Source organism: Tribolium castaneum, chromosome 5, assembly GCF_031307605.1.
Source record: "Tribolium castaneum strain GA2 chromosome 5, icTriCast1.1, whole genome shotgun sequence".
Taxonomy (NCBI): Eukaryota; Metazoa; Arthropoda; class Insecta; order Coleoptera; family Tenebrionidae; genus Tribolium; species Tribolium castaneum.
This window is the reverse complement of record NC_087398.1, coordinates 4274191-4300982: the sequence shown is the minus strand read 5'-3', so window position 1 is coordinate 4300982 and position 26792 is coordinate 4274191. Positions and strand designations below refer to the sequence as shown.

Sequence of the window (26792 nt, the reverse complement as noted above, 5' to 3'; positions counted from 1 at the left end):
CTACCCTAAATTTAGGCAAAAAATTTTATCTTTTTAATTCTTATGAAAAATTTGTATACTATGTAAAATGAGTCGTAGAATTCAATGGAACAAACCGCAATGCTCTACGACTTTTAGTTTTTTTTTTATGAATTTTTTTTGTGAAAAACTTTGATCGCCTCTGTAGCCGGAACCGTTGTCCGGAGCGGCTCCGGGTTTAATCGAAAAAATAGAGAAAATTAAGCGCTATCAGATGGTTTTTTGTTCGTTGCTCTAAGTCTTACAGTTTCTGAGAAAAACGCACAAAAAGGCTTCCATTTTCACTTTTTTTCAATTTTCAACCGCCAATTACGGCGAAACTATTAGAGTTATCGAGAAACGGAAAAATCGAGGACAACCGGAATAAAAAACTCTACAAAATGGCATAGAACTCAAGGCGATATCACGTATAAAATTTTTCAATTTTCAATCGCCAATTACGGCCAAACTAAAAGAGCTAGGAGAAAACTCTTTTTTCCATCGTAAAGAGCACATCAAAATCTATAAGATAGGATAAGTTTTATTCGATTCTGAGACACTTTTAAAATTAACCATTTTGTAGGGGGGGGTGTTAACTTTTTTTTAATTTTTTTTATTTTCCTAATTACGACTAAACTATTCGAAAAAGTGGAACTGTTTTGATCCTCACCTATGCAAAATGATCCGGGGAATCGATTGGTATCGAAAAAACTGCCAAATTCCCAATAGTTTTTTAGTTATGAATTTTTTAAAATTTTACCAATTTTTGCATTTTTCTGCAATTTGCTCAAAAACTATTGGTCGGAGAACAATATTTTTTTTTGAAAAAAATAGATAATTCAAAGAGCTTTCCAACGATAATAAACTTCATAAGGTTATCTCTGATAGTTCCGGAGCTATTGCTGAACAAATGTTCCGGGTACCCAAAATCGACAAAAATTGCGACGAAAATTGAAAAAATCAAACATCAAAAAATCGAACATATGGACTTTTAACAACTCTAGAGAGTTGTAAAGGCATATTATAAATACGAAAAAGTATGATAGAACGCATTTTAAAAAGAATTAATTTTTTCACTTTCTTGATGGTAAGTGTTATTACTCAGGAAATTTTAGCAAAAAAATCAAATTTTTAAATCTCATGAAAAGTTCGTATAATACAGAAAATGTGCCACTGAATTCAATAGAACAGACCGCATTGCTCTGCGACTTTTAATTTTTGAGTTATGAATTTTTTTGTTGAATAAAATTATCCACCATAGATATTGCCTATCTTAATTTTTAGCAAAAAATTTTAAAATGTTGGATCTTGTTGAAAGTTGGTATAATACAGAAAATGAGCCGCTGAATTCAATGGAACAAACCGCAGTGCTCTAAGACTATTGGTTTTTTAGTTATGAATTTTTTTATTTCGGCGCATCCACCATTTTTTCATTTTTTTTTTAAATAATTTTTTGAAAATAAGAAATAACCCCTAAATTTTCAAAAATTTAAATGCGTGACACAATAAATATTTATGTTTGCTCGGCTCAAAGGATTTGGGACACGGTTGAAGTAAATGTGTGGCTAACAATAAAACATCATTGTGTAATTTGAGTTGCCTACAACAACAATGCAAAAATTCTAATAAAAATAATGATAAACACCAATCTGAATAAACTGAATTGAATAAACCGAATTAGTAAATTTCTTTGACTTGTTTAATAATTGTATCACACTCAATGCTAATTAAGTAAATATGATTTTCCCGGCTTGACTGTACAGAGTGTAAAGTACTGTAAAACTGTAATTATCCTAGTGAGGATAACTAATCCTAATCGGTGTTTTGTGGCCTAGATGGCGCCAATATTTATCACTTCAATCACAAATGAACTAGGTATTGTTAGTGGTAATGAATTAATAAATAATATCCACAAAAACTTAAGAAATTTATTTGTAAAAATACAGTTAGTACACAAATTTTTCCTTATGAGTCAGTCTCTTAAAATCCCACTCACTATCGCTATTTTCGCCATTTTCAGGCCAAATTAACTGTTCACCACCCAAAACCGATCATTGTGGGCAGTACCAACTTATTTTCCAAAAAAACGAGCCAAGGCCAACTGTATTTTAATACCTCGAACAAGTCTTTCCATTAAAAATTATCACACAACGCAAATACCTTACCAAGAAAAATAATAAGAGGAATCGATCATTTTCCTCACCTTGAACGCCAATACCCAACCCATTCCGCCGTCGTTGATTTTATCGCAAAGTCTGATTTTTTGAGACAGTTTTCGACCGATAAATCTCTTCCCACAGGGTCAAGCTACCATAAACAGAGTGCAAATTTTTTTAACTACCGACCGCACCTACCACTCGACCAGAATCCCAAATTTCAAGATCAATTTCATAACAGTTCCATTGTTGGAGACATTCATCACCATCCTCACAAACCTACAGACGCATTGTTGAAATTTTGGCCCAGTTCAAGGTTAATTACGCACGCACAGTTACAAAATCGCAGTTTCCCATGTGCTAAAAGCGACTTTCCTTTATTATTTATTGCACTTTTATGGCTTAAAACTTTCACTAAAACGCGCAATTTTTCCAAAATTTGTGGTACAGTTTAGCAACTGTTTAAAACGCCCACTGGGCTAGGGCGTATCTTCCGCAAAAATTGCCATCAGTGGGCTTGTGCCCGTTAGTTCGAAAATAATCCCACGGGTAAAAGCAAGTGGCCCGCTTGAAAGTTTAAAAATTACGCCTTTTAAGAGCTTGTCACCTCCTAATGGCAATGTTTTCAATTAATTATGTCAGGTCAGAGACGAGCTGAATTTTTATGTGCGATTAAACGAAAGTGTTAGACATCCGTGTTTGACCACGAAATATTTTTAAAGTGCAATTAAGGTCGTCATTAGGGTAATTGTTTAAGACAAAACGTTTCATTATTCGCTAATTATGAAACTTTATGTGCAATAAAAACTCATTTGTGGCCACTTCATAAAATTAATTTTCCGATTTTAAGTTTCCCACTGCTAACATTGTCGTTTAGCATTGAAATCAATTTTTTCCCAGAGAGAATTATCTGTAATTAGTTTTGTTCAAACTGCAAATTATACCTATTTTAATCAATTACTTCAGGCACGGTCACAAACATTCAAATTTTCTGGTAAAAAAATTAAACGAATTTTTTTATAGATTAGTTTTCTGATTACTCTTCTAATTTACTTTGTCAGAAGATTTTGTAAAAAAAAATTAAAGATTATAATTATTATTATCAATTAAACCCTCAATAATAATGCAAATATGAATTGTTTCTACCACGAAAAATTTGATACGAACTCAAAATCTGAGGTTCGATCCCTGATATCTTCGCTTTTTTTAAAAAAAAGGCACTTGTTAGTTGTTAATAAAAGTTATTATTATTAATTAAGCCTGCAATATCAATAAATATTATAATTTATGATTCTCTGTAAAACCACAAGTATCAGCAAATACGACGAACTCGAAAAACCCAGGTTCGATCCCCGTTTCGTCATTTTTTTTTCTTTTATTTTTTAACCAAACATTGTTTATTGGACAAAAATAGATTAACGAAGTGGATAAATAATAATGCCCAAGGTTGTTTAAAAATCTAGTTCAGAATTATTGTTATTAAAATTAAACAAAAAATTTTTATTATCAAATAATTGCAAATTGCTCTTTATTAGTTTGAAATTTTTCAGATAAAAAATAATTGTTCTATTTGAACTAAACTAGTTCTAATGCGGTTTTCCGATCCTCCGACACGCGATCTGCTTCAGTAGATTTAATGTAAACAGAAAAAGCATAAAAAGTTGTTTTGTCGTTTTCCTTGCTTCTGTCCATAAAAAATGTCGTCACAATTTAATTTACTATTTCATCGACTTTTAGTTCGAAGTAAAACTCACTTAGAAACCAGTCCAAGCATCGATTGTACCCAAATAAGTCCTAAAGTAACTTTTACTTCACTTTTAATTATCAGAGTTAACAGTTTTCACTATTGTTCCGTTAAAACCTGAACAAACAATGTGTTCTTTTAAATTATTGCATAATGAGAATTTAAATACGTCATTTCAATTAGTCACTCGGTGTGGCTTTTCTCCAAAAATCGCTCCATGATTCAAATTTCCGGAGGATATTTTGACTAAACAGTTGCATGCGATGTTAGCGATAATTAGCAAATTTGTCGGAATCCGACCTTTGGGAGCAGCATTAGGAATTCATGTCAGCTGGAACAATACCCAGTGCTTGAAAAAAGTGTAATACACACGCACAACCTTGCCTCCACGCGACCTCTGACTTGTGACGAGGCACGCCCACATCTCTAACTCCGGAGCCCCGGATTATTCGCGAGCTGGTCAGTGCGATAGTTTAGTTAGTGCAACTGTGGCAGTGCAGCACGAATGCTGGGTGAACGGAATCATGGTGCATTATGGTGCTGTTTTAATGGTTCGTAAAATACTAACTGTGGCAAATTCAAAAAAAATGTGGAGGTGAAGGTGGCGTCCGGCTAAGTAATGGCAAACAAAACGTGTTTGTATTGCGACAAATACGGTTTATTTAAGAAAAAAATTAAAGAAAATTTTTGGTTTTAATTCCTTGCTCGTTTAGTGTGATAAACAAATAAAATAAAAATAAAAAGATTGTGACAAAAAATCGATTAAGTATTTTTTGAAAAACGAGTATACTTTTACGAAAAATTTACAATATTTTTATACTTTTGTCTAGAAAATAACAAAAAAGTTTCTTTATTGGGAGATTTCTTTTAAGAAAAATGTTTGTGATAAATGTGATATATGAAATAAAAACATGCTGTCACAATAACTATTACAAAAATTGCAAATTAAAAGAATCTATGACAAAAAGTCATCTAGGTATTTTTTGAAAGGCACGAGTATTCCAACTTTATCGAAAAATTTTCCATTAATTTTTTTTACTTTTGTCTATGAGTTGATAAACAAAAAAGTTTTTTGACTGGGAAAAATTTTTTGAGGAAGTGTTTTTAATATAATAAATAAAAAAATATTGTTATAAATATAATCCGAATCTATGACAAAAAGGCTTCTAAATATTTTTTGAAGTATATATTAATAAAAAATTTACATAACATTTTTTTTCATTTGTCTTGGGGTTGATAAACAAAAACGTTTCTTGATTGGGGAAATTGTAATTTTAAATTTCAACCTGACATAATGCAAAACTTTTTTTGAATACTTTACGTTTAAAAAATATTCAAGATATGAGCGCTTGCTGTGAAATAATTTTTTTCCGAGATTTTTTTTCTTTCTAAGTAAATTTTTCAAAATTTTTTGACAATTTTTTATAGTTCAAAATTATTTTTTAATGCCAAGTCTGTAAACAATTGTTTAAATTATTTCTACTAAGGTTCTAAAAAACATAAATAACAATTAAATAAACCATCACAGAGCTTTATTTTATATTTTAAATAAATTAATAAAAATTATTATAAACTACTATTAAGTAAAGTATTTAGTAATATTTTTTAATTTTAAAGAAAATGTGCAGAAGCACTAAAAATAATATTATTTGTATTTTTCTATGAAGCTTTTTTTATAGTTTCCAGTACAGATAAATGTATTAAAATATCATATATCCGTAACTTTTTTCGGTCACGTTTTTATATTGTGGCTCTGATTATTGGAAATTCGGAATATTGAAGTTCCACTGTAATTTTATTGAAAAGTATTCATATTCCACACACACGGTACTAGTAATTTCCAAAATTTTCAAAAAAACTTTCTTGAATTTTTATTTCTCATAAACATTATTTTTTGTATAGTTATTGAAAATTAATTAGTACTTACCTACTTACGTAAAACTGCAAATCTGTAATTGATTTTTCTTTCTAAGGACAGTTTACAAAATATTGGACAAATCTGAGGCAATTTTATCAAATTATTTGTAAGTACAAAATTGTTTCTTTTAGTTTCTTGAGTAAGCAAATTTACTAAGACTAAAAAACTAAATTTTGTAATTTAATTTATTAAGTAAACTTGAAGTGTCACAGATTTTTTTTCAATTTTGCTGAAACAAATTATACCTTATATCTCTTAATATTATCTAAATATTGAAAATTTAACTACATACGCTGAATTAAATAGCAAAAAAAAACAAGAAATATTAATATGTTGTGAGTCAGACCAATTTTTTTAAATAGTTTTTGGCTCCATTTTCAAATGTTTTTAAATATCAACTTAAGGTTTTTATAGAAACACTAATTATTTTTATTTTTTTTGGTTAAATAACAAACTGGATCTACACTTTGACATTTGTGAAACGAAACAAATAAAATAATTAAAAATTTCGCAATTTGTTTTCAATAAAATCGGCTTCCTGCGAGGAAAACCAGCTCCGAATAATTGCATCCAAAACTGGGTTAGTTCGCACAAATTAAACTCGAAACTAATTATTGGTTTTGCAACGATTTATTGTTAAATTATGAATCGATTTTGTGTAAACTCGCTACAGTTTAATCTGAGTGGGTTTTGCCACATCCTGAAACAAAAACAAACACAGCTTTTGGAAAAAATGTCGTCCTTCAAACTGTAGAAACATTGTAGGTGTTTAATCTACTTTTCGCCTACGATTTCTTCCATGAATAAGCAATTCCTTGGTTCTTTCGGTTGATTATCCTCCTAAAGATGTCCTGTCGTGCCTTTAATTTCGTTCTTTGAAACCTGTTTTAATTATCATCGACACCTTTTATGTCGCTGGCTCTCAGGGCACTGGCCGGGACTTCACCATTAATCCCACGCGAAATCTGTGGTCCATAACCGGACTTTCTCCGGGAAAAGCTGCGACCATATGTGTAGGGAAGAAGACACGTCCCTAATTGCCTCGTTAGGGTTTCGAAAGTCGCAATTTTGCTCCGCAAAAGAATAGTTGCGTTAGATTTAATTACAAAACTGAAAGTCGCAATGACGAAGTCGAATCGTGAGGTAAAAGGGACACGCCTAATTTTTTTCGAAGAAATGTAAATCCGTTTGGATGAATTTTCGTTGCATAACAGGCCTATTGTTGGAAATACTGATTGTCTAAAAACCGTGAAAACGAATAAATTAATGAATACGTAACTGGCGGACTTTCGCTGTCTTCGGACCAGACGGAACCTTGGAAAAAAAACGAAAATTTTTACGATAACGTAATTTTTGGACTGAAATGGCGAGGCCGAATTGTACAAATTGTGGACAAGACTAATTTAATTAAATTTCAATGTCGCTGACCACAATGTAAGCGATCCAGTAAATTTGTTTGAAACTCGATCCTGACCAAAAAAAAATAGTGAAATGTGCAAGTAGGGAAAGTGCGCCTTTAGGGCACACACTCTCGATTACTTCTATTTCCGTATCCATACTCCAGTTGGAATTTGAAAAAATGCAAACAATTTATAACTGGACAAACATTTATCATAAATGTGAAATGACTCAATGCATTACCTAATAAAACTACCAATAATAGCCAAATACCTTTGGCAAACTCACGTGGTATGTACAACCAATATCCGGTTACTCTTCACTGTATTTTTTTTATTTTTTATATTTTTAATTACTTATTTTTTATTCACCCTCGAGCAATGCAAGCCCATACCGTGGTCACCCTGAATCGACACCCGTTGACATTTCATTCTACTAACATTTAAAAATCTTCGCTGATGCAATTCGGATTCGCCACAGGACAGTTAAATCGCTCGAATTTTTTTTCATAACTTTTCCGATAGCCTGCACAATCGACCGTACCATAAATGGATCGGCTCCATGGGCGACCTACGCAACTTATGTGTAATACCATTACGTGGATATGTCTCCGCTATTGTTGAATTTCGTTGCGTTTTTTTTTGCATTCGTATCACACGCCACGAGAATTTGGGCCCTAAATGGTGGTACGAGGTCGCACGTGGTCGACGCGAAAATGGTGCCATCTCGGGATAAGAAAATGGAAAATTCGTCGGATTGCAAATTATGTTTTTCACTACATTGACCTGAGGAATGTGACGTAATGAGGTTACTAGACGCCAGAAGGAGTTAGAATGCAACTGGGGGACTTAATTGCGCCCAACGAGGTGGTCTGATTTTTTATTTCACCGATTGGCATTCTACCAAACTAGATACTTTGTAACCATTTGAATTATGTTTCGATTACAAATTGTAAAAAAGTCATTTTTCCGAAAAAGTACCTATTAGTCTTGACCAAAATTTCGTCAAAAATCGAAAACTGAAAAAACTGTAACGAAATTTCTCTAAAGACGCTCTGTTTTTTTGGGCAGGTTTAGACTGCTCTTGCGTTGGTCTCCCGTCTTCATATTTTTTATGTTCAAAATGTTAACAATGTTCAAAGAAAGTTATTAAAATTTTTATTTGTTAAATGTTTTTAGTTTTTTCCTCCTCAAAAATTTGATCATTTACAAAATTTTCTAAATTTCAATTTTAACTCACTTAAAATCAGACGAGAATTAAACACGTTAACTTTTTTTTTAATTCAGTCAGGAGTCAACTAAACCTACCATCATTTCTGAGTTTTCTTATTCCTTCTTACTCTATCCGTTGTCATTGTATTGTTTAACTTTACTGTTTGTCTTTTGTTTATTATTTCATTATTCTGTTATTATTATTATTATTATTGTTATTAAATTATTTTAATTCTTGTGATGATCAACTTCCTCTTCTATAACATAAAAGAACAATAAAGTCATCGATAATAAAATCAGTAAAAACCGTTCATAATCAGAGTTTCACTGTTCTGTTTTTTCAATAATAATAATAATAATAATAATAATAATAATAATAATAATAATAATAATAATAGTAATAATAGTATGCAAGATTGAGAAGATAACTTGTAATAAAATAACAATATTTACGCATTGTTTCGTTTATTATAATACCGACATCATCAGGCACTTGCTGACGAACAATTATAAAAATATTGAGAATTAAATCATTAAAAAAAACTAGAAGTTTTACTGTTTTTTATTCAAATAAATCGTCTGATTAACTTACAAAGTGTATTTAGGTTTTCTTGTTGAATTATAGTTTGTAATGAGCAGTGTTAATTAAGGATTTCTTTTTTTTATTTTTTTTTATTTTATTATTTATTATTATTACGTTATTAGTATTCTTATTACTTTCTTAATTTTATAGGTAGCTTAAAAAGTGTAGTACATAATAATTAAACAAATTGTTTTTATTAATTTCGAAGTTATCACTTATTGTCTCAGTCAGCCATGCCCGGAACATCTTTGTTTCGCTACACTGTGAGATGTAAAGATTAAAATGTACTACAATGAGTAGTTTTTTAGAAAGAAATGTTAAAGTATAAAAAAAACTATACCAACAGTTGCCAGTGACCTGGTTTTAACAAAACAATTATTAGAATTAAGTTAAAATTTAAGTTGGAATTTTTAAACCCTAAAACCCTAACATTCATCCACCCTATACCTCCAACCCATTTCACATTTTCTCAAAATATCCAGAAACATAATTTCTCTCAGAAGAGTTAGAAAACACAATTACCCAACCCTTTGATAAAATTTTGTTATGAACTAGTTTCTTAAAAAAAATTATTATTTGTAAAAAATTATTGTCACAGTGTCATTTATTATTATAAGTGAACCCAAAAATATAATCAGTTATTGTATAACAGACATTGTTATAGACCTTACTTCCGTAAAAGCTTTTTTAATTTTAATTAGTTGTTAATTAACCAAAACTAAGAGAAAAAAGTTAAACTACATATTTTCGTTAAATTTAACAAAACTTGAAGGAAAAAATACAGTATCAATAAATTAAAAAATATTGCCTTTCTTTCCGCATTTAATTACATACTGAAAGACCCGGACTCAATCATTCGCATCAATTTAAGATCCAATTCGTGATAAATCTAGCCTTGGCTCCGAATTATCAGCGACTTTCATTCCAACATTTAATTATAATTTTTCCAGTCGTAATCTTAAAAATACTTTCCTTGTGAATATGTAAATGTTAACTGCAACAATTGTTCATTGTTTTGATTTTTTATCACCACTTTCATGCTTTTCCATCATCTCTCAAATTATGTGATGATGACAATTCGCAATTCGTCGCACATTTAATGGGTCAATGCCTCAACTTGGCCCAAAAATCGATTTTATTAATCAATGTTGTCTACTTTAATCAATTCACGAGCTAAGGTCATGGGCCTTACCACACCAACCAAAACAAAACTAACCCATTTTACTGATTTATTGGGTGCTCTTGACCCAACTAGTCCAAGACTACCAACCAAAAACGCAGTTACCCAACACTTTATTATTTAATCTCTCCAACAGTTTCCGGTCAAATTTCATTCATTAAAATTGCGTAACGACTTTCTTTCCTTCCAGGTGATACTTGCCGTTGCTCCGATCGAATCGAGCAGTGACTGGAACAACCCAGCAAGTGCCCAGTACCATATCCAAACCGACGAGGGCCCCGAACGATACTTCCGCTACCAGACGACCAGCGGCCAATACCGCAAGGAAAAACGACTCGACGATGGTACCGTCGTTGGTACCTACGCCTGGATCGACGCCGATGGGTTCCTCCGCCAGCGCGATTACATCGCCGACAACGCCGGCTACAGAATCCTCAAAACGAAAAACCTCTACGTTGGGCGAGACACTCCCATTGCCCAAGCCATCAAGTCGGCGAAAAAAGTACCACCATCCGCTGGTACTTTAGTCAAGGGCACCACCGTGGCCCCACTTAACGTGGAAATCAACCAAAACTCCATTTCCTCAACCCCCAGACCAACGTATCTACCGTCCAGCACCCCAGCGCCCTTTACCATCAACCCATGGTACTACACCAGCGCGCCCAAGAGCTTCGAAAACGGGCCCACGTACCCCATCGACAGCCGGGGGCAGACCTACACGGGGAATAATCTGGGCAATGGGTACGACCCCCAGTACGACTACTACGATGGGGTGTCGGTGACCAACGATGGGTTCCGGTACTACATACCCAGGGCGTACCACGAGGAGCAAAATCAGGGGGAGAAGAAGGCGGGGAGTTTTGGGTATATCGACCCATTTGGGATCCGCAGGGTCATTTATTATAATGCCGGGCCTGGGACGGGCTTCCAGCACCGGAAAAATAACAGATATGTGGGCTTCGATGCGACGCCTTACGATCCAAGGCCTTATTAAATCATTACAAACGCCAACATGAACGATTTAACATACTAAACACGTGCTTGTGACAAATTTTTGCGAGGTGATGATGGATTTCTCCAATCACTGATTCATAGTTAGGGTTATTTATTGAACTAAAATTGATTGTGAGTGAGGGGGTCCCGGGAATCACAGTTTATAATCAAAATAATGTAAATAACGACAATAATCGATTATGGACTCTAGTTCGGGGACCTGATTTTTTCAATACTCTCTCTTGTTATGTTAGGTAATTTATGATAATGTTTTGTAAATAAATGGATAAAAATTACATGCGTTTTATTTGCCGGACGCATTGTTCGGTTTTATCGCTCGTTAAGTAATGAAATGAATAAATAATAAGTGATTTAATAATGATTTGTACTAACAATGTGGGCGTTAGTCACTACAGCATAAGCAACTTACGTTTTATGACCAAATTCCTTTTGTAACAATTTAAAATCAAAATAAATAAATGTAAATTGACAATTTTTTTAATAGCATTTTTTAGATATTTGATATTATTTTTTTAAATTTCAGTGACCAACACTGTTACATGTGTTAACTAATAATTATTATAGAATAATAATATCACTCACTGGGTGTTATTCATAAAAATTAGTATCTACTTATAAGTACAACCTAGTCTAAACATATTCCACTTTTATCCTACAAAAAATAAATAAACATTGTTTGGCAGTGTTTATGTTGACTACATAAGTTCTCGTTTTTGAAAGCCACATACCTAAGAAGAATAAAGAATGTTGGTTGTGTACAAATTATTTAGCGCATTTAAAAAAAAATTTAAGTGTTATTAGTCTCTTATTTTTATTCGTGACAAGCAAAATTAAACAATTCAAATTTTCGAGTCCCAATTTCTAATAACAATCTTTGTCTAAAAATTTTTAAAGAGCCATAATTCTGCAGGTCCTGTACAAAAAATATTTTCAAAATGTTTATCACTTTAAGTAGAAAGCTGGGCATGTTTTTTACTCTGTTTTTGGATTACCCAAATTATTCTGAATTTTTTTTATCAGCTTACCTTATACTTACCTATGCTAAGCCGCTTTCAGGATATTTACACCTCATTATTGTTTTTTTTTAAATACATAATTCCCTTCAAAAATCTACAACATTGTCATTTTTATATATATTTTAAAGTTGTATTTAGTCATTTGAAAGAAAAAACTTAGAACTTTCTTTTAGTGTAATCAAATTTCTAATAAAAGCTTAATAAAAGTTAAAAAGCCGAGAAACAACCTGTAAAATCTTTAAAACAACAAGATATGCAACCTGTTAAACACGTATGTGTAATACGGGTGTCATAACAACAAAATTGAAATTAGTGTTATTTATTTTTTAATTTTAATCTTATTTAGTTAAGTATTATAAATTATAATATTATAATCTTTACAATACTATCACAAAAAGTCATATTTGCTATCTAATAAAATGGTCATGTTAATAAAATCAATCTTAAATGCATTATGTAGGTAGGGGTCCTAAGATATAAAGGTTTGTAAACAAATTAAACAACTTATCTCCTTAATTTACTTTTAATAAAGTAATAAATAATTTGTTTTTATCAAAAAAATAACTCCAAAACCACAAAAATTGTATTAGGATGTAGTTAAGATGTGTACTGTATTTTTTATTGTCACCTTTGTAGTTAAAACATTAATAATTAATTATTTATTTAATAGTTTTGTTTTCATGATTATACAAAAAATACGCAAACATTACCATTCACCTCATACCATTAAGACCATCGACTGAAGTCAAAAAGAAAAGTAAAAGTAAGAAACCAGATAAAATCACAAAAGTTTTTTTCTTTAATGAATCATTTACTGCAAATAAATTTCTAATGTAATGATAATCATGTTTTCATAAAATTCGTAGAAGTTCCGAAAAAAAAGTAGTCTGTAATTCTCTGCTTCTCGCAGTAATTATAATTACAAATCATCTTCTAATTTAACGATAACTACGATTATGTAAAAAGTGAAAACAAATCTGTGTCAAAACACGGTTTTTATTAATTGACGACTGACTTTTAAAAAGTATTGTTACGAATTGGTGGCGTATCTCTTTCTGAAAGAAACTGAATTACTCGGCTAGGTGTCCGCAAAAATCACGCCCTTTTGAAAGCGTGTTTACGTTATGTAAAAATTAGATAAACACTAATTTCCATAATGAGCCACCTTCAGCAATCGGCAAAAAACACAACCTACAAACCTTATCTTGGACGATTTCTCAACAAACAATGAAAGAGACGTGTTAATCAGCATTGCCCCATTACGGATAATTGTAATGCAAAATTATTGTCAATGTTTCATCATTATGCAACCAATAGGAGAAGGTTAAAAAAACACAAACCATTTCTTTGACTATAATTAAAAAACGCTACTACACGTTCAAGATACAAAAATCATCCGTTCGAAATGGTACAAACACAACAACTAGGAAACCAGAACACATCGGTGTAGAGTTCATTCCCAGCACCCTCCAAGGCCACTAGCCTCTTCTGCACGTACTTCTGCTCGCATCTGGACGTATAGCCCACAGGGAGGCCACAAAGCCCGCTGCACGTCTGCGATCTGCGAAAAAATATTTCAAACTGTGTTACGAGGCGAAGCCGAGTGCTTACGCGCAAGTTTCACTTTTGACAAGCTGGCTGAACCTATTGTCCAGCTCTGGCATGTTCACAACGTACATCCAGTTGCCCTTGTTGTTCAGAGCCGCCCTAGGCATGATGTACTGAGATCGTGAAGTGCAAAGGGTTTGCCCTGTGAGGGCGTTTTGGCGCTTGGTGCGCTCAAGGGTGGTACCATTTGAGGGCAAAACCAGAGATTTCAGTTTTCTTAAATGACTGGAGCGTTTTTTTCGTATTAGAAGGGCTTTTCCGTACTTGTCGTCTTTCCTGTTCCATACTTTATTGGCGTAAGGGTTGATTTGGGGAAGGGCCAAGGGTGATAAGTAGCTAGGAGGGCCGTAAGCCTCCCTTGGAACACTTGGTGGTATATTATTCGAGTATTTGTATTTCACATACTGGCCTTGGGGGAATCCGCCAAAAGTTTGAGTGGAGTTGTAAGGGGGCGGTATGTAGGTGTTTCCCGCCCTGTTCTGTTGGTACACGTAGTTGGGCTTAGGGATGTGGATGGGTTCGGGGTAGTAGGCGGGGAGGGTGTTAGGGGGCCCGTATTTGGGCTTAGGGGGAGGGTAGTAATACGAGGTGAAGTCTTCTTTGGACTCATTTATTAAAATAGTCGAATGATCGAATCTCCATTTTTGGATCAAATATTGAATCCTTTCGCTGCAAAAACTAGTTATTTTTTTGTTTATTTGGGGGAGGTTTATACCCGGGGTAGTGTTCGGGGTGCTCGCAGTAGGTGAGTCCCGGGAGGGCGCACGGGGGCGTTTTTCCGGGGGCTGCGGGCAGAAAGCTGCACGTTTCCACCCCGTAGGAGCTGGTGCAGTAAGTGTGACTTTCGGTGGTTAGGAGCAAAGCAGCAAAGAGCTGGAAATAATCGTCATTGGAGATTAACAAAAGCATTCACTTGGTTAAATCGATCAATTTAAGGTTGTCATCGGGTCTAATTGTTTGATTTTTTGTCGCAAGTCATTATTAGCAGAAATCCTTCGATGGTGCAGAACCAATTTCCTATTTACAGCGTTCATCCTATTTATGAACAAGGGCGAGTATGGAAGGTTAATGAAAGTTGAGGTGTTCCACGAATTGGGATGGGGCGGGCAAATGGCAATTTCACTAAATGGCAATTGGATGACTGTACGTGGTTACGAAAGATTATTTTCGATCGGAAATTGTTGCAGCGAAAGTCGGACGAATTTTCAACAAAGAAGTGAACAAATTTTTAAAATTAAGTCCAAATTTTCATCAATTTGGCTCTAACTTCTAGAGTAGCTAAAATAAAAACTTACAACTTCATTTAAAAATTCAAAAAATACACAAGATTTCATAACATAGTTACACAGGTATCCTGGTAGGTCAGTTCTCAAATACTGTTGTAATGTAAATTTAAACTTTGGTTTAATTAATCCTTTCGAAGGCTACACCCAGACATGACTTATGCATTAAATAAGTCAATACAATGAAACCATATTTACTACATATTGAGCTAATTGCTCGTGTTATGTTAATAATTATTATTAGCTCAATTTACCCTTGATAAAGTTTGGTTTCTAGTTTCCGTCAAATTAAATAAAAAAAAATTTCATAAAAAATCTCCGAACAAGTGGATTAAATTTTTTTAATTGCTACATTTTGTCACTATAATGACATGTCTGACGTCATTCTTTCTTAAGCCATTTTTAATTTTTTTAAGTGACAACTGAAATACCTATATGATTAGTGTTATAAAGAATACACATTTTTATCTCTCTGGTAAGTATAAAAAAATTCAAGAAAATAAAACAAAAAGGAAGAAAATAAAATAAAAACGGTATAAAAGTTATTTTAAGTCTTATCTCTTCGTTCCTGCTTTATTATATAAAGGGTGATTGTTTTTTTTATGTTTAATTTTTTTATGTTTAGGTGTCATATTAAGTGTTTTCATGCTAATTATACAAAAAAATAAAAGAAACAATTCCCGCTCATAAAATAAGTCAAGAACAAAAAAATAAAGTCCATTATGTCTAATTGTCATTTTATTATTTTATTAAATATTTTTTTTATTTTATTTCTTTTCTTATCAGGTCAAAATGAAGCAATTAAAAATAATCACTCATCCCAATTTTTTTTAATAACTATTCTAATTAACTTAATCTTAGTTTTTGTGTAATACACTTTTTTAATTAATTAAGTTAGCAATAAAAGTTTAGCAGTATTAAAAGCTAAGTTGAAAAATGCATTTCTGAAACACTCTTTATGATCGAAAATATTTTTAGGCAAAGCAGAAGGTTAATAGATATCTTTTAATTTTGTGTAATTTATTTAAACGAATATTGATGGTCAATAACGTACACAGTAGGTACTTTAACAACTCGTTAAATAAATCCTAATAAATATACAGTTTTATTGTTGAAAATTATGTTAAGATGACACTTTTGCTGATGCTGTTACTTTTTACTGTAGCTCTTTACTTTTTTTTTAAATTTTGCAATTTTTAACATGTATGTAATGCCTTATGGCTGATGATGACCTCTGAGTTAGGTCGAAACATATTCTCTCAATCATGACTTAATTATTTTCTATAATAAGTTTTAACTTCGTTACAAAAAACTAAACAAATACTCATAACTAGGTGTATTTATAAATTGTGACCTAATAAATTGAAGTAGCAACAATTAATTCGTTTAATTATCAGCATAATAGCAGAATAAATGAATATATTACTTTTTTTATTTTATGGAAAAGTAAATAGTAACTTTTTGTAAAACTAAATGTCTTGTTCAGTTAATGTTTCAGTTGAAGGTTTATAAGTAATGTTGGTACTTATGTGAGAGTAGTAGTTAAAGTTCTAATGTTTAGCTAATAAAAAAAGTTGGTAACAGATTTATCAGTCTGAGAATAAATCTTATTATTTGGCAACTAAAGCCGGACCGATAAAATCACAGCCATTTTTTATGTTGTATGTTTCGCAGTTGTGGCTATCATTTTTGATCTGTGAAATAAAATAAGCAGATAATATAATTACAATTCTTCCAACTCACATTCTAGAATAAAATTATGAGCTCAGGCATGAGTGAAAGTTTTTGTCAAATTAAAACACGTAGTAATCTTCATCTTCAGATCTAAATGTTACATCAAACTGAAAAACCACTATTTTGCAGTAAATTTTATTTTTATTAACATAATACGAGTAGGTGGTCTCTCAAATACTCAAAATGAAAATTCAAAAAACATTTTTATCAGCTACTCTCGCATGTCATTAACACTAATGAAGATTGGAAAATAAACCACTTATTGACTACGACTAATAATTATTATATTATTTACTTATATCTTATTTCAACTTTTAAAACTGCTTTAATAAGCTCTATGTCCTTGCAGTGTCAATGCCAGTGTCATTTTTTTGGTAACAACTTTAACTGTATTTGAGAAATAAATAAAAAAATCGTTAGGGCCTAATAAATTTTTTTAAACTCTCCCGTAGGCTATAATTTTTTTACAATATCACAAAAAAATTATTAGCGTCTTTAAAAAAATGTTGACAGCTGTTTGCAGCCGATTATTTATCACTTGACTCGATAAAATCGAATAAACAAGTTCCGTGTTTTTTTAATAAATGTAATATGGGAGAGAAATAACAACACAATATGTAAAAATGCAAAACGAAATCTGGCTGTTTCATCACCGCTGAAAAATGCAAATCATGACTTTGATAACTATATTTTGCTCTTTGGACCGTGGGCGTGAAACAAAGCAACGTTTTATTGCATTTGCTGCCGTTTCAGGCCGATTTTTTCGCGCCTGTTGACCAAGAGTCGTGGGTGTTTTTGCTTAATAATTGCGCAAAGTCTCCCTTTAGAAAGCGTTTTGCGGCAATTTTGGAAATCCCGCGTCCATTGATGAGCAATAAAAATTCGCGCGCGATTGAAAAAATTCATAAAAGAAAGCAAAGTGAAAGCTTGCCGATGAATTTCAGAAAAGGCAAACACCCACTAGAAAAACAATTGAATTAATCGACTTTCTTCCAAATCGTGGAATTTTTAATTTTTCCGGATAATTAACATTCCACACGCACGGCAATTATGTAATGGCACAATTAAATCGCCGTTTGAGACAAGGTTAAGGTTATTAATTAAGAATCGATTGTTACATTTTCAAGCCGGTACAGTCACGGACAGGAATAATTCAGATACGCAGTTTGCGAAACTTCCTCATTCTGCAATTTATTGTTCGCATGCTAATGAGCGGATTAAGATGTGAGCAGATATGGAGCGCTAATCCCGGTTTTTTCAAAAAGACGGAGAAAAAATATTCCCATGGTTGCGGAACCAAAAAAAGCTCACTGACGTAAGCATTGTTAGGTTGTCGACACTGCTGGAATATCCCCCAATCACAAATTCATTGTTTCCGAAAAACGCAACTAAATAATTTTTGCACGAGCGCGCCCTATATTTTATACAATTTCAGTTTTCACGATTAGAAAGTTTCTGTAATAAATAATAATCCATCAAAATCTTAATTGTTTGGTAACAATTAAAAGCCCATGACTTGAAAATTTTGGTCCACCGTCGAGCGTAATTCCGGTCTAAAAATCGAACACTTTCAAAAAATGTACTTACAAAACAGGAGATTTGGGCCTTTGTTTCACTCATCACAGTTGCGGTTTGAGACACTTGAGATGTATTAACTACCAGGCGAGTTTGCGAACATTTGAAGGGTCAATATTCATCGACATGTGCGCTACCAACAAGTATCTCACATATACAAGAACCTACTTATTAGAGTAATAGGTGGGGACAATGGGGCGACCTACTGACAGTGACAGGTGAATGGGTAATCATTAGGTTTTCTACCCAGACAGACGGAATTGAGATACCAGCAGTAGAATTTAAATTATGTAAGTTCTTGATTGTTTTGGACGCACAAGAGGCGTTTGGAAGAGGTGCTAAAATTATAATGGTAAAGCGAGAATGGGTGGAGATGGAGAGGAGAAAATTTTAGATTTGCGATAGCAGAGAGGTGTAATTAATGTTTGGCAATGGGTCAGTTTGTTATTTAAAGCGAGGGGCAAGGTTTACATTTTAATTGGCATCTAAATAGAAACTAATTAAATGAGGAACAAAATATTATGAATTTTAATTTTAAGCAAATAATCTTAGTCTTGCCCTATGCATCTAAGGGTAAATAATTTTTTATTCAACAAAGTTACTCCATTTTTCTTCAATTTCCTCAATAATTATTGTTCCAATAGCAAATTACACAAAAAAATTCAAAATATCAAACAAAAAATCGACCCATATTTCATTTTTTTTTCATCTGGTAAAAATAAAAATAAAAATAAATCTACAAGTTTTTCAACATGTTTAAAATGTTTGATAAAATGCCTTTGGTTTTTGTCTCTGTATTATTCTTATTATTCACCATTCTTTTGGTTCCATCGAACGTTCCATTTAGCTAACACAAGCAATGATTTGAAATTTTTTCACAAATCCGTAAGTCAGTCAGTTAATCAAAAACTCAAAAAATGCCTTAGTGTCTTTCGTTATTTTCGTTTCGATTTCGTTAAAATATAATTATAAAAAAATAAATTTTAGAATGCGTACGTATTTTCACTTAAGTTTAAATTACAAAAATTTTCGAGACCTGTATAATACAAGCCCGTGTAGTTGATTTATCATTCAAAAAAATTTCAAAAATTATTCTAATTTACCACTTTCTCAAAGCCGACCAAGATGATCTATTTATTGAGGTATTCAAAGTTAATAAAACTTCGATTAACTATTGAGTTTTTGCATAATTTTTATTTAAAAAAATAAAAGGAAAGAAACAAAGAAAGGCAGAAAAAAACAGATAAAAAAATATTTAAACCGCTATAAATAATTTGTTTTAACGTTACTTTGGGTTGATTTATAAAAGCCACATTAAATTTTAATCGGGGATTAAAATAATTCAAAACTAAATTTCCATTTATTATTTATTTAAAATTAAAAACGGCCGTTAAAGTATTTATTTATGGACACACATAAGTTTCTTGCTATAAAAACTAATAATTCGTGTATCTTAAAGACTTGCGCCTAATGTATGCAACCAAATATACAAAAACGTATAAAATTTTACTCAGTTAATTACTAACTAAAAATATTGCAATGTTTTAAAAGGGTGTATGAAATAAATATTATTCAATTTGTTTAAAAATTTCATCAAACTATCTAGATAAATTGTGGATTTTATTTTACTGACACAGGTCTGGAAAAAAATATAATTAGCTACACTCTGTTAATTTATGTAGAAAAAAAATGAATAAAACGTCAACAAGTGCTCGTATTATAAAGAAGAATGGCAACAAATATATGGTACTTTATTAAATTCATTCTTTTTCGAACATCTAATATTCATTATTATTATCTATTTTATTTTTGACTTCAGTTTTTAGTTTTCGTTTCCAAATTTTCAAACTTTTTACGGGTATAGGGACTTTGTTTTGTATGTTTTCCTCTGCAGTTTTTCTTTCAATAAAATAAAAAAAATAAAACCACCAGAAATAAATATGCCAGCAACTATTATCAGGGACATCTGGCGAAATAAAACACTGTCTTACTAAGATAAATTCTTTATTAATATTTTTTTAAATCTTTCTCTCATATATTCCACCCCAAAACCCCCTTAATCCTCCCATTCGTCATCATTGGAATCCTCTTCATCGTCATCATCCTCTGAATGTATGGCTTTACTCCTCTCGGCCAAAGCCCTAGCTAACGCTTCCGCCAAATCGCCACTCCTCGTCTCCACCACATTATTCACCGGCTTGACATCTCTCTCCTAACGCCACAAAATCAAAACAAACCCCAACACAACCCCTACCTCAACTTACACAAACCGGCTTCAACTTCAACCCTTTCTGTATCTCCTTCATTAGCTGACCACGCGAATCTTCAACCACTGGCGTCGTGGGCATTTTTCGTTCCTCGACAGGTCTCAAAGTCGTCCCTGTCTTAATACTATCCAAAAGTGCCGACCCCATGGCCGGGGGCGGCGGTATCGGACCGTCACCCTGCGACAAGTCGAACGCCGGCACCGGAGGCGGCGGCACCGCCTCGAGATCGGCCAGTGGCGGCGGCGGCGGCGGTATTACCTTCTCATCTACATATACACACACACACAAATAAAAAAACTCTAATTTAATCAACAAAACTCACTTTCGACCGAATTTGTGATACTAGCGGGCGCTGGCGGCGGCGGCGGCGCCACTCTCTAAAAAAAACATTTTTTTAAATGGCACCCTGTATATTTTTAGCACCACCAAAAGTGCAAATACCAAAAAATATATTGGATGAAATCATAATTTACGTACGTGGCTTGAGGCGTGCGACCTCAGGGGGCCTCTGGGGGGCACCGGAGGCACAGGCGGCGCCTGTGTGAATGGGGGCAGAGCTGGGGCTTTTCGTGCCGAGTGTCTGCTCGTTGATTCTTCGATAGCTTCACGGCCCCCATGTTTGTTGATAAAATCGTAAATGAATTCTTTTGTGTCGCGATCTTGTAACTGTTTTTCGGAAATTCCGGCTTTTTCGAAAAAACATTTCAATTGTTCGTCTTGACTGTCGATATCGAAGCCGGAGTCTGGGTTCCAGCCCACGTGTGAAATATGTTTAAAATCGAGAGGAACACCGATGTCGGCCTTTGTAATGTTTCGTTTGCGTTTTGCTTGTTTTACCACTGAATTTTGGAAAATTACCTAAATTAATTTGTATTTTTAAAGCGGGGATTTACCTGGATCTGATACTTTTCTATAATCGTGGGGGGCGCGGAGGGTGTTGGAGTTAACGATGTTGTTTTGCTGGGACGTGGGGGTTCTCATTTGTTTCTGGCGCCGTTCTAAAATAAATTATTTTGTGGCAACACTGACTAAATTTCCCCATTTTTGGAGAATTTTTAACTGAACAGGGAAAAAGGGGAATTACAGAATAAATGAATAAAATAAGAAAGCGCAACATGATTTTTTAAAACCCAATATAAGAAAGTTATGTTTGTAATATTGTTTTTTTTTTTCTAAAAGGGTATTTTTAATGCTCAATAAGGCGTTTCCCCTTCCGGTGATTGAATGGCAACAATACAAATGTGCTTTACCACATTGTTGACTCACCAAAAATTTATTATGTCACGCCATAAATATTGCATTTTTTTTTCTGATAAGTGATTCCGTTTCGTTCAGCTTATCACAAACATGAATTAGATGAATTTTTGCTCAAATGCCAACTAAACAAAGTATTTACCTTCTCGCTTTCTGCGAACCATAAGTTTCTCGTCAACGACCGCCTTAAACTCTTTTGCTTCATCAGTGCTTGCAAAATTAAAAGCGACCATCATGTCCTAAAATCCCCTTACAAAAGGCCACAGTTAAGCTAAAAACAAACCTCTCCTTCAAAAATATGCAAAAATAAAGTGCTATCATTGTATTCCATATTCTTGTACATTTCCTGCTCCCACACCATCATATTGCGTTTGAGGCAAAACAGCCGAAAGAAATAATTCTTCCTGCTGTTGTCTTTAACAAAACAGAGCACACCCACGTCCTTTTTGATCCATTGGCTGTGAATAGGGGGTTCCGTACAAAATAGTTGGGCTACTGTTGTGCATAATGACTGGAAATACGCCCAAATGTCCAAAGGTATTGAGGGGGCTGTTAGTCACCTACCTGACACCGATTTCCCAGTAACCTGAAAATTTGCAGGTTCTCCTCGTAATTGAGCAGTCGCGAGTTTTTGTTATCGATGCCAGGCGGCGGCATTTTCATTATTCACGACTTTGACTGGAACAAACACTACTCTAAAACCAAAACTTTCGAAAAAAAATCAAGTGGATCCCCAAAAAGTCATTGACACTTTGACGTTAGCAGATGACACATTTTTGACAAAATGTGTGGTGCCATCTAACCACACACAGAGAGACACACGTGACAAAAACCGGGAAAAAACCATTTATACTTTAACTACTTTTCTAAATTGTTTGAAACAACTAATCCTAGACTGGGATTAATATTTAAACATTTTTGCAAAAAAGCTGGATTAATTTTAAGTGTTGTTCGATTACCGCCACCTGTTGGCTGGAGTCGTGCCAACTTTGATCGCCCTCTGCGTTGTGATTTGATCAAAAAGATCATTGTGTTTGACAGAAGTACAGTTGTAATTATTGGAATATTAAGTGAATTGTTTGAAAATGAGATAAACGATAAATGAAAAATGGCATTTCTTTGCCCTGTTCGTATCAGACGCGGCAAGAAGAAAAAATGTGAGTACACCTTACCCCAGTCACCCAAAAAAATCAAAATTGGCCACTGGGTAAAAACTACTACTTAGGCTTTAATTTTTAAACATTCACTTCGTGTAAATGGTCAATTGAACGGTTTTAATTCATTGCTACCTGGTACATTTTTGCGGTTTAATGTTGGGTAACAGATCGGTTTGGCCCCTGAAAGAACGTGTCCTCATTTACCCAACACTTGGTCCTCCAAATCTCAAGCTTTCAACAAACAATATTGCGCCTAATAATCACGAAAAACGCACTTTTACAAGCGTAAATAATCTCGTATCTGTTATTTTACCCACCCACCTTGTGCTTGTAGCCTCACACGACCGTGGGAAAACTCCAACCAACTAAAAACTAGTATGTTTTACTTCGATTAAATTATACAACTGTAACAAGACCTATTTGGATATGCGTTTTTTAGGCTTTATCTCGCCGGTTTACCCCAACTTCCTTTACATTCTAGCGGAAAGTGATTTGATTACTGTTTGCATTACATGCACTCTCGCATGCACTGTATAAATAACATGATTATGACTGAATGATCAAGAAGAATCCTCTTTACTGTCCCTGATTACTGATTAGATAATTTAAATTCATTATCAGGTGACACTGATTAGTGATCAATTGATCATACAGTGTCATTGAGCAGTAACAGAAATTTAGAATTATAGGTTTCTTTTAAAAATAAAATGCGGAAATCATAAATAATTGATCACCCTGTATAAATTAGATAAAAAGGGGTAAATATTGAATACATATCTTGAGATAAAAGGAACTTAAGTTAAGGAAAACCCATAAAATGAGAGTAAACAACTAAGATAAGAAAGTTATACGGTTTTTGAACTGTTTCTCTTTTGGAACAAGTTCTAAAAGAAAAAAAAATCGGTTTATTTTGACCGGTTGTGTAGACAAAAGATAAGGAAGAAACAATAATTTTTTTGAAGAAAGAGCATTTTTTAGCTACAATCTCCGACCTCGACAAAGACCTCAACCGGCCCATCAATGGGGCCCCCGGCATGGGCCGAATCACCGGCTCGGCCAGCATCGAGACCCTCGTCCGTGTCGGAATCGAAAAAGAGCACGGGCTTTCCCCCGATTCGAAAATGGTGGTTCTCCACGACTTCACCCCTTGCGTGGACGACGAACTCGAAGTGAAACGTGGACAGGTACTTCCCCCAAATCATGAAACTTTCCCCCAATTTGCTATTTTAATTTAAGATCGTCAACATCCTCTACCGGGAGAACGACTGGGTTTATGTGATCGGTTTAGACACCAGACAGGAGGGTTTCATCCCTTATTCGTACTGTTCGCCATACAACAGCCATTTGGCCGAACTGGCCATCAAGAAGAAACTCCCAAGGGAGACGCAACTCCCATCGGGGGAGAGCTCGGACACGAACCATGAATGTGAAGGGGGTTTGGATACGAGTGACTGCGACTCGTTGGGGAAAAATAAAGTTCGAGGGGCTGGGAGTCCTATTAGTATCCGGTCCGAACCGGATATGTTGCCATTTTCGAAGGATCCGTCCGGGAGATATATTGTTTTGTACACGTTTATAGCCAGGGATGAGAATGATGTGTCGGTCGAGCGTGGCGAGTTTGTTACTGGTAAGGCAAAAAGTTTGTAAACTACTTGTGTTTTTCTTTAAAAATAATTTATCTAAGACCATTTTCCATAAAATGTTTAATTCAAGAAATATTCAAAAAAGCAAAAAACAACAAAAGCCTTTCTGACTTCACATAAACTTTTAATAAAAAATTATGTGAGACATCGAAAACGTGTGAAGTTGGCAGTTTACGGTGTTTTTTTTTTCTGACATTTATAGAATAACACCGCCAACTTATTGAAATTATTAAATTTCGTAGAAAAATTTTAGTAAACTAATAAACTGAAAATTATTTTTACATCGTTCTTATTTTAGTATGCAAGCTAGTGTCGTCAAATTAAAAAATCAATGACTCAAAAAAAAACAATGTGGTAGGGGGGAAGCTTGAGGTTTTACATTGTTACCACCTTAAAATAATCCCTTTCAATGACCACTTCGATGCACAATTAATATGAGAACGAGTGTATGTTTAATAAAAAAATCCCACTGTAACAGTGATTGGATTGGCTAAGAGTGAACCACGTGAATGAAATACAACAAAATTATTGGTTTTTAGAAATAACAAAAATAATTCATCGAATGTCACAGCGAATTTGATAAACTGGAAAATTATTTTTTAGAAATTGTTTTGACATCTATTCACAGCGGATTCAGTTGAGTAGAGCGGCACAATTTTTTTACATAACACACCTTGTATACGAGATATTTACGAAGTACGGCGTCCGCTGACTTCCAACGACCTAATCTGAGTGAGAAAAAGAATTCTCAGGTTTCGCGACGGTTTTACAAAAAAGTGTTCTAAAGGCGTATTTCTTTTTGCATTTTTTGTTTATTATTCTTGTTCCAATTTATTTGATTGTTTATCAAAATTTTGCTTCGTACAAAACGTCGCAAAATGGAACAATATTTCAGACGTTTAAACACAGTTGTGCTGTTTTGCATTTTAACGATTTTGGAGGTTTATTCTTCAAAAATGACAATTTTTTAGTGAACAAAATTAAACGTGTTGACGTGTGTTTTTCAAGAATTTTGGTTTTAACGGTGGTGGTTTTAACTTTGAGCAAATCGGCTCAAGGCTTCCCCTTGTGATGAATATCTTTCCAGTTTTGAACAAGGAGGACCCGGATTGGTACTGGATCGTGCGCAGCGACGGGCAGGAGGGTTTTATCCCGTCAGGGTTTGTCTACCCGGCCGATAACGTGATTCAGGGCCATTTGAATCGAGTCACGAATCAGAATCTGGGTGGCAGTTTGCCAAACCAGAACAATTCGCATCTATTGACATCGTCAAGTGTTGACGATTTGCGTTATCACGGAACGGAATTGGTGATGTTGTACGATTATAAAGCGCAAGCTCCTGATGATTTAACTGTAAGAAGAGGTGATTGGATTTATGCCGACTTGAATAATCAAACTGTGGATGGGTGGTTGTGGGCGTATGCGCCCAAGACGAGGAAATATGGGTTCATACCCAAGGCTTACGCAAGGCCGCCTGCTATGACGAGTCTTTGATTGTGTGAATGGATTTTTAATAAGACATTTTATATTTTTATACATTTTTATTGCCAGACATTTATTGTTAATAAACTTTTACATAAGATGTGTGTGTTCCTTTAATTTAATTTAAACAAACAAATAAATATAAATCAAAAATCGTCAAATCAAACTAAGCATAGTTTCTTGCACTTAAAAATTATCGCAAAAACTATGTTAATTATGAAATAAGAGGCAACCCACCATACAGGTAACGCAGCGGGTTGCCTAACACTTGAATGAATTTCCATCAGGTGCACCTGTTCAGGTCCTGATTGGAAATTTTCGAGCCAATGTTTGATTACAATCTAAATTTCCTCAACAAATAGACGTCTAATGTTTTATTGGCCGGATCTCCGAATTTACTTAACAGCATTAATTGACTAATTCTTCCCAAGCTAGCAATTTTAAAACAATAAACAATTTCAATTACCATACAAAGCGCGTCTATTAAACAAATAATAGCAACTAACAAGGAATTAAAATTTCCGATACTTTGTCCCGCATTAATTATGCAAAAAACCAGAAAAGTGATGGAT

At 33.7% G+C, this 26792-nt stretch overlaps 4 protein-coding genes and 1 long non-coding RNA gene across 8 annotated transcripts; 2 read left to right on the top strand and 3 right to left on the bottom strand.

Moving 5' to 3' along the window:
- Nucleotides 1–1911: 1911 nt before the first annotated feature.
- Nucleotides 1912–4150, bottom strand: LOC135266318 (uncharacterized). Its single transcript, XR_010334273.1, has 2 exons — nt 2487–4150; nt 1912–2432 (listed from the first exon to the last, which is right to left on the bottom strand). It is a non-coding gene; the product is annotated as an uncharacterized LOC135266318 (long non-coding RNA).
- A 141-nt stretch (nt 4151–4291) lies between these two features.
- On the top strand, nt 4292–11476 carry LOC100141833 (uncharacterized protein). Its single transcript, XM_008195717.3, has 2 exons — nt 4292–4448; nt 10378–11476. The coding sequence occupies exons 1-2, from the start codon at nt 4422–4424 to the stop codon at nt 11179–11181; spliced, it is 831 nt and encodes a 276-aa protein (XP_008193939.1). The 5' UTR covers nt 4292–4421; the 3' UTR covers nt 11182–11476.
- Nucleotides 11477–13557: 2081 nt separating this feature from the next.
- On the bottom strand, nt 13558–18780 carry spz5 (spatzle 5). 2 transcript variants are annotated; one of them, XM_015980623.2, is made up of 5 exons: nt 18430–18780; nt 14541–14698; nt 14231–14494; nt 13829–14182; nt 13558–13778 (listed from the first exon to the last, which is right to left on the bottom strand). In XM_015980623.2, the coding sequence occupies exons 1-5, from the start codon at nt 18460–18462 to the stop codon at nt 13610–13612; spliced, it is 978 nt and encodes a 325-aa protein (XP_015836109.1). In that variant the 5' UTR covers nt 18463–18780; the 3' UTR covers nt 13558–13609. The 2 variants fall into 2 exon arrangements, with proteins under 2 accessions (XP_015836109.1, XP_008193940.1); XM_008195718.3 differs by having other exon boundaries at nt 13829–14494; nt 18430–18779.
- A 1624-nt stretch (nt 18781–20404) lies between these two features.
- WASp lies at nt 20405–23630 on the bottom strand. 3 transcript variants are annotated; one of them, XM_015980571.2, is made up of 11 exons: nt 23512–23630; nt 23417–23460; nt 23228–23369; nt 22503–22616; nt 22222–22449; nt 22081–22177; nt 21578–21682; nt 21162–21523; nt 21007–21061; nt 20682–20950; nt 20405–20629 (listed from the first exon to the last, which is right to left on the bottom strand). In XM_015980571.2, the coding sequence occupies exons 4-11, from the start codon at nt 22599–22601 to the stop codon at nt 20474–20476; spliced, it is 1371 nt and encodes a 456-aa protein (XP_015836057.1). In that variant the 5' UTR covers nt 22602–22616; nt 23228–23369; nt 23417–23460; nt 23512–23630; the 3' UTR covers nt 20405–20473. The 3 variants fall into 3 exon arrangements, with proteins under 3 accessions (XP_015836057.1, XP_008193942.1, XP_064212993.1); XM_008195720.3 differs by lacking the exon at nt 23228–23369; XM_064356923.1 differs by lacking the exon at nt 23228–23369 and having other exon boundaries at nt 23417–23515.
- On the top strand, nt 22925–26320 carry Dlish (Dachs ligand with SH3s). Its single transcript, XM_965820.5, has 4 exons — nt 22925–23095; nt 24074–24279; nt 24332–24722; nt 25826–26320. Exons 1-4 carry the CDS (start codon nt 23047–23049, stop codon nt 26230–26232), a joined length of 1053 nt encoding a protein of 350 aa, XP_970913.2. The 5' UTR covers nt 22925–23046; the 3' UTR covers nt 26233–26320.
- Nucleotides 26321–26792: the final 472 nt, after the last annotated feature.

Bases quoted from the DNA above. Each gene is read 5' to 3' on its own strand.
- LOC100141833 (XM_008195717.3), top strand. From the start codon at position 4,422: ATGGTGCATTATGGTGCTGTTTTAATG. The intron at 4,449-10,377 runs GTTCGTAAAATA...CTTTCCTTCCAG, and splicing joins ATTATGGTGCTGTTTTAATG to GTGATACTTGCCGTTGCTCC.
- spz5 (XM_008195718.3), bottom strand. From the start codon at position 18,462: ATGAGTGAAACAAAGGCCCAAATCTCCTGTTTT. The intron at 14,699-18,429 runs GTAAGTACATTT...GATTATTTCCAG, and splicing joins AGGCCCAAATCTCCTGTTTT to CTCTTTGCTGCTTTGCTCCT. The intron at 14,495-14,540 runs GTATAAACCTCC...TAGTTTTTGCAG, and splicing joins CACCCCGAACACTACCCCGG to CGAAAGGATTCAATATTTGA.
- WASp (XM_015980571.2), bottom strand. From the start codon at position 22,601: ATGAAAATGCCGCCGCCTGGCATCGATAACAAAAACTCGCGACTGCTC. The intron at 22,178-22,221 runs GTTTGTTTTTAG...AGGGGATTTTAG, and splicing joins TGCATATTTTTGAAGGAGAG to GACATGATGGTCGCTTTTAA. The intron at 20,630-20,681 runs GTAAGTTGAGGT...TTGTGGCGTTAG, and splicing joins TGAAGTTGAAGCCGGTTTGT to GAGAGAGATGTCAAGCCGGT.
- Dlish (XM_965820.5), top strand. From the start codon at position 23,047: ATGGCATTTCTTTGCCCTGTTCGTATCAGACGCGGCAAGAAGAAAAAA. The intron at 24,280-24,331 runs GTACTTCCCCCA...TTTTAATTTAAG, and splicing joins TCGAAGTGAAACGTGGACAG to ATCGTCAACATCCTCTACCG. The intron at 24,723-25,825 runs GTAAGGCAAAAA...ATATCTTTCCAG, and splicing joins GCGTGGCGAGTTTGTTACTG to TTTTGAACAAGGAGGACCCG.